General features: G+C 35.7%; 1 protein-coding gene across 1 annotated transcript; it reads left to right on the top strand.

The window, feature by feature from the left end:
• Positions 1-5,815: 5,815 nt before the first annotated feature.
• On the top strand, positions 5,816-9,260 carry LOC121228993 (uncharacterized). The gene is made up of 4 exons (XM_041112056.1): positions 5,816-6,039; positions 8,398-8,471; positions 9,004-9,017; positions 9,117-9,260. The coding sequence occupies exons 1-4, from the start codon at positions 5,816-5,818 to the stop codon at positions 9,258-9,260; spliced, it is 456 nt and encodes a 151-aa protein (XP_040967990.1).
• The last annotated feature ends 245 nt before the right edge of the window (positions 9,261-9,505 follow it).

Genomic DNA, 9,505 nt, shown 5'->3' with positions numbered 1-9,505 from the left:
AACACTCTAAAACCCATATCGATAACTGACATCTCGGATTTTTTTCTGATGACAATGGTTGTTCACTTATCATCCGTGACAATGACTTTTCCTACAATAACTTACCATCCTGGTTGCCTGGTTTTGATGACATTTTAAACTATCATCCTGATTTACCCGATTTCGATGACATTGTCGCCTACTTCATGCAGTATTAACTTTCGGTGTGGACTTGATTTTCCACTTTCTCCTATGGAACTCCTCTATCCTCTATTCCAAATTTCATGTAACATGCACACAAATGCAATCAATAATTAATTACTATGCTTATCAAGCACATTCACCTTCCAATACAGTGTATGGATTTTCATACTAAAAATAATTGGCATGTATTTATGCAATTATTTCATATCAATTTCACATATGTAATTACTTTATGCGAACTAAAAACCATTTTCACATATATAATTTCTTCATACAAATTAACATGCTTAGTTCGACTACCACATACATATTAGGTTCACATGTATAGAGGGTTCACACATACAAGGTTTGCATATATAAGGTTCATACATATAGGGTTCACATAATATTTCATATAAGATTTGCATAAATATATACTAAAAGATCACATACTAAATCATATAAGATTTTGCATATAGGTTCCTTTATAGGGTTCGCACACTAAATCATAAAAGGTTCACACATATGATATCTGCACATATAGGGTTTGCACATACTATATCACATGAGGGTTTGTATAAAAGGTTCACAGACATATTCACTAAGGGATTGCCTACATGTACTAAGGGTTCGCATATATTCCCTTAAGGGTTTGCATATCATGTTCTAGGGGTTCGCAATATAGTTAGCATAAAGGTTCGCATAACAATTCATATAGGTTCATATAGTACTTCATCTAGGGTTTGCATAATAATTCATATAGGTTCGTATAATATTTCATCTAGGATTTACACATATAGGCTATAGTTCACTTATCAATTAATTACAGAGTTCGCATGTATAACAATTTATGTAAGGGTTCGCACCTGGGGTTTTCACATATCAACTATAGTTCGCCTAACAGAGTTTACATGTACAACAATTTATGTAAGGGTTCACATGACGGTTCATATAGATGTTCTCTTCATAGTTCACCTAGGGTTTGCATACATAAGGGTTCACATACATGGGCGCATATATGGGTGCATATATGGGTTCGGGGTTTGCATAACAAATTACCTTACTTTTTGCCACTTCAATTGTTTAATTATACATAATGATTTAAGTTTAGATCTCACACTTAATTGAAAACACAAAACCTTAAAGTGACAATTTACTAGGAGGGGGACAAATTTGAAAACCTTGAAATCTTTGGTTGAAAATTGATTTGGCAATGGAGAAGAAAAGAAAGAAATTTGGGAGTTTTTCTTGAAAAATTCTCTAAATAAAAATTCTAGTGTTTGAAAAGATTGGTTATTTATAAAACTCTTTTTCATAATTGAAATGGGATTAGGAATTAATTTTAGAATTAAGATTGATTTAAATTAAGGACTAAATTAAAAAAAAATTCGATTTGGGTTGGTTTGAAAATTCGATTCTTTATGGTGTAAAGTAAGAAAATAAGAATATTTTAGCTAAAGGTCTGCAAAGGGTTTCAAACTTGGGACTTAAAGGAAAGTTTAGGTTTTTTCTTTGAATCAATAGACTCATTCTTCACATAAGCCTTCAAGAAATTATTTTTAAAGGTGATGGTCAAACATGGAAATGAAAAAAAAAATCAGCAAATGAGTGTAATTTAGAAGGTTTAAACCTAGGACCTTAGCTTGCTTAATACCTTATCTATTGAAGTTGGCATGCATGCAGCAGATAAAGCAACCAAGGAGCAGACCATGCAACATAAGTTATGCGGATAAAGTATGAAGAAGTAGATCAAGCCGCACTTACAGCACATAAAATACATGCAACTACTGAAGTTGATGCTACTGTTCAATTTCAGTTTCATTTTGTTACTTTAAGTAATATTTTGTAACTTAGTTAAATTAGAACTAAGTAGGTAGTGTATTTAATGCATTCGATGTTGATAAGATCGATAGATCAACTTACCTAATTGTGCAAGTTGTGATTTGCAAGTTGCAATGTCAAGCGGTGCAAGTTACAATGAAGTCTAAAAATAGTAAATATGTTATTATAACTAAGTAGGTAGCATATTTAATGCATTCGATGTTGATAAGATCGATAAATCAGCTTACCTAATTGTGCAAGTTGTGATTTGCAAGTTGCAATGTCAAGCGGTGTAAGTTTCAATGAAGTCTAAAAATAGTAAATATGTTAAAGCTGACCAGCTTATGACTGGTATATGTATTGGCATTATGCCATCTTTTTTAATCAATGAATTTCAATAAAAATCATTCAAGAAAAATACTCTTTCAATTTTTGCTTTCTTTTACCAAGTAAAATTCTATTTGTTTATCCTGTAAATATCGAGCCTTTTGAAGTTCAATCTTCCTTCATTCTTTATTCGAATTTATTACGTTGTTGCTCAAGTTCTTGACTGAGCCTCATACTTCCTCCGGATAAATTGTTCAAAAACCCAACAATTGGTATCTAGAGCCTTATTCTTAGTGGACCTATCATTTTCAATCCTTAGAACCATGTCTTCATCAAGATTTTCACCAGCGCCGCCACCAGTGTTTAATAGAGAAGGTTAGCACATATGGGTAGTAAAAATGAAGACTTACCTACAAGCATTTGACCTATGTGAGGTTATCAACTCAGAAGCTGAACCAGCACCTCTAAGAGCTAACCCAACAGTGGCTCAGATAAGGCAGCATTCTGATAAAAGAACCAAAAGGCACAACGCCATGTCATGTATCCAGAACAGTGTGTCTGATGTGATTTTCACAAGAATCATGGCTTGTGACTCACCAAAGTAGGCTTGGGATAAGCTGAAATGAGGAGTTCCAAGAGACTGAAAAAACAATGCAGCAACAACTACTGAATTTAAGAAGGGACTTTGAAAACTTGAAGATAAAAGAGGAAGAAACAGTGAAGCAATACTCAGACAGAATCATGGCTGTAGTAAACAACATAAGGCTACTTGGAGAACAATTTAGTGAAGAAAGAATTGTGGAGAAGGTGATCTCAACCTTACCTGAAAGGTATGAGGCAAAGATCTCATCTCTTGAAGACTCGAGGGATCTGACCAACATTTCATTGACAGAGCTGATCAATGCTCTTTATGCTCAAGAGCAAAAGAGAGTAAATAGACTGGAGTAGCATCAAGAAGGTGCCTTCCAAGCCAAAACCAGACTAGCTATAAACTTTTCTGCCCACAAGGGGAAGAAAACCTGGAAAGATAAGCCTAGAACAGATGGTGCAAAAAAATATCCACCTTACCCACACTGCAAAAGGCTAAGTCATCCGAATGAAGTATGTTGGTTTAGGCCTGATGTGTAGTGTAAAATCTGTAAAAAGATAGGCCATGCAGACAAAGTTTGCAAAAACAAAGGCAAACAAAGGCAAAATCAACCTCAACAGCCAAGAGCTAAAGCTCGACTAGCAGAAGAAGGCAGTGACAAAGAAGAGCAGGTTTTTGCAATTTTTTGCTCAGTTGCCTAACGAAAAGCCATAAAAAGTTGGTTGATTGACAGTGGATGTACTAACCACATGACTCTAGATGTTGCTATCTTCAAGTCAATAGACAGAAGCTTCAAAACAAGGGTGAAAGTTGGAAATGGACACTTCATCAAAGCAGAAGGCAAAGGAGATGTGCTGATTGACACTTCTACAGGTACCAAACTTGTTTCAAATGTACTTTTGGTACCTGAAATAGATAGAAACCTGCTCAGTATAGCTCAGTTGCTAGAAAAGGGCTACTCTATGGTGTTTAAAGGTAAGAAGTGCCTAATCAATGATCCAAATGGATCCAAGCTCATAATAGTGACCATGGCTGACAAGAGCTTTATTGTGGATTGGAATAAGAGCTCAAACAGTGTCTACGCAGCTGTTCAAGATGAATCCAAGCTGTGGCACAAAAGACTTGACCATGTCAACTACAACTCAATAGCTCAGCTAACTAAAGAAGATTTGGTTGAAAACTTCACTAACTCAATTGAAAAAGAAAAATTTTGTAAAGTATGTCAGCTAGGAAAACAAGCTAGACTACCATTTCCTACAAACAAAGCCTGGAGAGCTTCTGAAAGACTGCAACTTGTACACACTGATGTGTGGGGTCCAATGAAGACTCAATATCTGAATGGCAGCAGTTATTTCATCTTATTCATTGATGATTGCTTGAGATATTGCTGGATTTATTTTTTGAAATAGAAATCAGAAGTGGCTTCAGTATTTTTGAAGTTTAAAGCTGCAGTAGAGACTGAAACAGGTTACAAGTTGAAGACATTGAGGTCTGATAATAGGACTGAGTATACTTCATCCGGGTTACATACGTTTTGTGATGAAGCAGGCATCAAACACCAACTTACTAACACTTATACATCTCAACAAAATGGTGTAAGTGAAAGAAAGAACAAAAGCTTGATGGATATAGCCAGGTGCCTAATGTTTGAAAGAAATTAGCCTAAGACATTTTGGGCAGAAGCAGTTAACACTGCAGTTTACCTCCAAAACAGGCTCCCAACCAAGGCTTTGGCTCAGAAAACTCCATTCAAGGCTTGGTTCGGGTTCAAACCATCACTGGCTCACCTAAAAGTCTTTGGATGTGTATGTTATGCTCATCTTCCAGCAGAAAAAAATAGACAAGCTTGCTAAGAAAGCTCAACCTGATATTCTGATGGGTTACAGAAGTATCAAGAAGGGTTATAGGATACTTGATCCTTCAACAAACAAGGTCTCTATGAGCAGAGATGTTGTATTCGATGAGAAGTCAAGTTGGAACTGGGATAAAAATGAACCAAAAACTGCTGCTGAAGATTTAGTGACAAATCAGACTGAATTTGATCAAAATGGTCCTGAAATAGACATTGATGATGAACCAGCCACAGGCACTAGACCATTGGCTGAGATTTATGAAAGAGCTCATGTGGCTCCTGTTGAACCAAGCTGTTTTGAAGAAGCTGAAGCTCATCAAGGCTGGAAACAGGCAATGGCTGATGAAATCAATATGATTGAGAAAAATCAGACCTGGCAGCTAGTTGAAAGACCACTTAACAGAAAAGTCATCGGAATGAAGTGGGTGGTTAGAGCCAAGCACAATGCTGATGGAAGCTTGAACAAACTGAAAGCAAGGCTGGTTGTAAAAAGGTTCAGCCAAAAGTATGGCATTGATTACTTTGAAACCTTTGCACCAGTGGCTAGGCTTAACACCATAAGGCTGCTAGTTGCCTTAGCAGCACAATTGCAATGGAAAATCCATCAGTTCGATGTGAAGTCAGCCTTTCTCAATGGTCTCTTTGAAGAAGAGATATATGTTGAGCAGCCTGAAGGCTTCAAAATTGTTGGTGAAGAATACAAGGTGTACAAACTGAAGAAAGCCTTGTATGGCTTGAAACAGGCTTCAAGAGCCTGGTATAGCAGGATCGATGGTTATCTAGCTAGCCTTGGATTTGAAAAAAGCGTCAGTGAACCTACATTGTATGTAAAAAAGCAAGGTAATGAAACTCAACTGATAGTGTCTCTATATGTTGATGATCTGTTAGCAACAGGAGGAGACCAAGCAATGCTGGTAGACTTCAAATGCAAAATGCAGCAAGTGTTTAAGATATTTGATTTGGGATAAATATCTTACTTCATTGGCATGGAAGTATCCCAAAATCAGCAAGGGATCTTCCTAAGTTAGAAGGCTTTTGCATTAAAAATTCTAAATAAATTCTCCATGCTGAATTGCAAAGCAACAAGTACACCAGTTGCCATTGGAGGGAAACTATCAAGCCAAGGCGATTTTGAGAAGGTTAGTGAATCAACCTATAGAAGTCTAGTTGGATGTTTGCTCTATTTAATTGCCTCTAGACCAGACATTATGTTTGCTGTAAGTTTGCTTTCAAGATTCATGCATTGCTGCAATGAAAAGCACTTCCAAACTGCCAAAAGAGTGCTCAGGTACATCAAAGGTACTAAGAGCTATGGAATGCTGTTTAGCAATGTTGAAAACATGAAATTATTGGCTATGCTGATAGTGATTAGGCTGGATCGATAGATGATATGAAGAGTACCTTACGGTATTTAGTCACTTTTGGTTCAACCATTTTTTACTGGAGTTCAAAGAAGTAAACTGTTGTTGCTCAATCAACTGCTGAAGCAGAGTATGTGGCAGCTGCAAGAGCTATCAACCAAGCTATTTGGCTAAGAAAAATAATGGTCGATTTAAATCAACACCAAAGGGAAGCAACAAAGATCAATTGTGACAACCAATCTGCTGTTGCAATTGCAAAAAATCCAGTATTCCATGGGAGAATGAAACACTTCAAGATCAAATTTCACTTTGTTATAGAGATGGAGCAAACTCAATAAGTGAAGCTAATTCATTGCAGTTCTGAAGAAAAACTTGCTGATATCCTAACAAAGCCCTTTAGTGTGTTAAGATTTGAATATTTAAGATCCAAAATGGGAGTTTGTAGCATGCAAGCGAAGGAAAAGTGTTGATGCATGCAACAGATAAAGCAACCAAGGAGCAGATCATGCAACATAAGTTGTGCAGATGAAGTATGAAGAAGCAGATCAAGCCGCACTTACAGCACATAAAGTACATGCAACTACGAAGTTGATGCTACTGTTCAATTTCAGTTTCATTTTGTTACTTTAAGTAATATTTTGTAACTTAGTTAAATTAGAACTAAGTAGGTAGCGTATTTAATGCATTCGGTGCTGATAAGATCGATAGATTAGCATACCTAATTGTGCACGTTGTGATTTGCAAGTTGCAATGTCAAGCGGTGCAAGTTACAATGAAGTCTAAAAATAGTAAATATGTTAAAGCTGACCAGCTTATGACTGGTATATGTATTGGCATTATGCCATCTTTTTTAATCAATGAATTTCAATAGAAATCATTCAAGAAAAATATTCTTTCAATTTTTGCTTTCTTTTACCAAGTAAAATTCTGTTTGTTTATCCTGCAAATATCAAGCCTTTTAAAGCTCAATCTTCCTTCATTCTTTATCCAGATTTATTACATTATTGCTCAAGTTCTTGACTGAGCTTCATACTTCCTCTGGATAAATTGTTCAAAAACCCAACATTATCATTAAGCGTGGCGGTCTATTCTTGTAACTACAATAATTTTTAAGGCATTTTAAGTTAGCTCACCCTATTCTTTTTTACTTTAAAATCTAATTATTTTTTTATCCCCATTTCTTCTAACCTCAATTTTTTGGGATGTGACAACTACAACATAGACATGGAATTGTGGCATGAGAAACTTGGTCATATTTATTTTTAAGGGATTGCAAAGGCAGTTAGATACGAAGTTGTTCGAGACATTCCTAAACTTATAAGGATCACCCTTAAAGTTTGCAGCAGTTGTGTGAAAGGCAAACAACACTGGGAAAAGCACAAAAAATTGACTCACATACATACCAAAGCTCCTCTTGAGCTCTTGCACATTGATCTATTTAGTCTTGTTCAAATAGAAAGCCTTGGAGGAAAAAGATATGTCCCTATTTGCTTTGATGACTAATCCAAGTTTACTTAGGTAAGGTTCTTTAAAGAGAAATCTGATGCATTTGATGAGTTTAAACAATTGTGCAAAGGCTTATGAATGAACAGGGAAAACTTATTGGAGTAATAAGAAGGATACGCAGTGATCATGAGTGTGTGTTTGAGAATGAAGAGTTTAGACAATTCTGTGATGATGAGGAGATAAAACACAAGTTCTTAGCTTTTAAAACGTTTAACAAAATGGGGTAGTAGAACGCAAGAATATAACCGTGAAGGAAACGACAAGAATTATGCTCAAAAGTAAGAACATTGAGTGCTAGGGAAGTCCTCACTTCCCTAGCATTAGAGCTGTTTATTGACAATTTTCATATTTGAGTATTGATAATTTATTGAAAGCTTTGAATGGTTATACTGAATATTTGAAAGATATCTAGCCCAATAATGAAGATCATATTACCTGAGAAACTCATACTGAAGATTAGATCGAATCAATTCACCCAAGTCAATCCCTTGGAACATGGACACTTGGATTATAACTCTATGTGATTAGTTGCAAAGAGTCCATGTTTTTATTATTTGCTATCATTATATTGTAAGTAGATTGTTTTATTACTATTTTAATGGGATTGTGACAGATCTTTTATGTTAGCAAGTCTCAACATAATCTATTTAAAGAATAAACTTGTAATGGTTATTGTACGAGAGTTTAAAAACTAATCTTGTTCAAGTAAGGAACTATTTTTAGAGTGCAAATTGATAGTAAAACTGTTTGTATTGTGATTTTACTTGTTGAGTTCACAGGGTTGAACTTATTGGTGAGAGTATTGATCTTCAAGGTTCAAAAGTGAGGAGAATTGCCATAGGGTGTGTGATAGGTTAGATTCCTTTCTTGTAACTGTTGAAGATAGTGAATATTTCTCACTGAGTTAAGCTCTGCAGACGTAGGGAAATCAAACTGCGTAAACAATTCCTATGTATTCTATTTGTTTACTGTTTTCTGATTTGGTGCCAAAGAAGTGCCAATTTTCCCATCACTCATTCCAAGCATTTAGTTTAAATTACTAACAACGGTTTACGAATTTCATATTTCAATCCTTCTTATTACCTCCCAATCATCATCTTTTTCTTCTTCCTCTCTTATGTCTTTCTCTTTTATCACACAATCAAATAACAATTAAACCTACTCTTTCAAATATCACCTTCTTTGGAAAACACAATTTACTTTTTTTTTTTAGTCTGACAATTGATTCATTAAATTGATGGTTCCAAACCTCCACCAAAGAACTTGACAATACACCAAATCCTAAATACATAACTTGGTACATCAAGGATCAAATGGTGTTAAGTTGGATCCTTAGATCTCTTTCTGAAACTATTCTCTCTATGTTGCTTAGTCTTATATTTCAGGTTCTCGAGCTCAAGTTCGTACTTAAAAAAAAAAAAAGCTCTTTATGCTTTCTCTTGAGACTATGACTCCATTTCCACTTTCATGGATTTTGCCAAAGCGTTTGTTTGATCAGCTTATTGTACTAGATGCTGCCATCTCTCAGGATGATCTTATTGATCATATGCGGTCTTGCCCATATTACATGCCTTTCACATGCACTATTGAAACAAGGTTAGTTTTCCATCCTCCTGCCATTGCTCACTATACTGCTGGCTAAAATGCTACTGGTGGCACACAATGCAAAGAACTTGGAAATAGACCTAAGGCTATCAATCTACTTACGATCATGGGTGTTCCACTCCCCCTAATACCAAGCCTTCCACCCTCACTTGTTACAATTTTTGAGGCTGAGACACACCTCCAAACAATATCCAAGTCCTAAATTCAATTACACCAATTACAACTCCGAATCAACAGCCAATTTCATCTCATCTTCGTCATTGCACCAACCGAACGGTGGAT

The sequence above is a fragment of the Gossypium hirsutum genome, chromosome A05 (assembly GCF_007990345.1).
Source record: "Gossypium hirsutum isolate 1008001.06 chromosome A05, Gossypium_hirsutum_v2.1, whole genome shotgun sequence".
In the NCBI taxonomy this organism is placed as follows: domain Eukaryota; kingdom Viridiplantae; phylum Streptophyta; class Magnoliopsida; order Malvales; family Malvaceae; genus Gossypium; species Gossypium hirsutum.
Note: the sequence above shows the minus strand (reverse complement) of the source record. Positions and strands in the feature narration are given on the sequence as shown.

Bases quoted from the DNA above. Each gene is read 5' to 3' on its own strand.
- LOC121228993 (XM_041112056.1), top strand. From the start codon at position 5,816: ATGCTGAATTGCAAAGCAACAAGTACACCAGTTGCCATTGGAGGGAAA. The intron at 6,040-8,397 runs GTACATCAAAGG...TTGAGTTCACAG, and splicing joins ACTGCCAAAAGAGTGCTCAG to GGTTGAACTTATTGGTGAGA.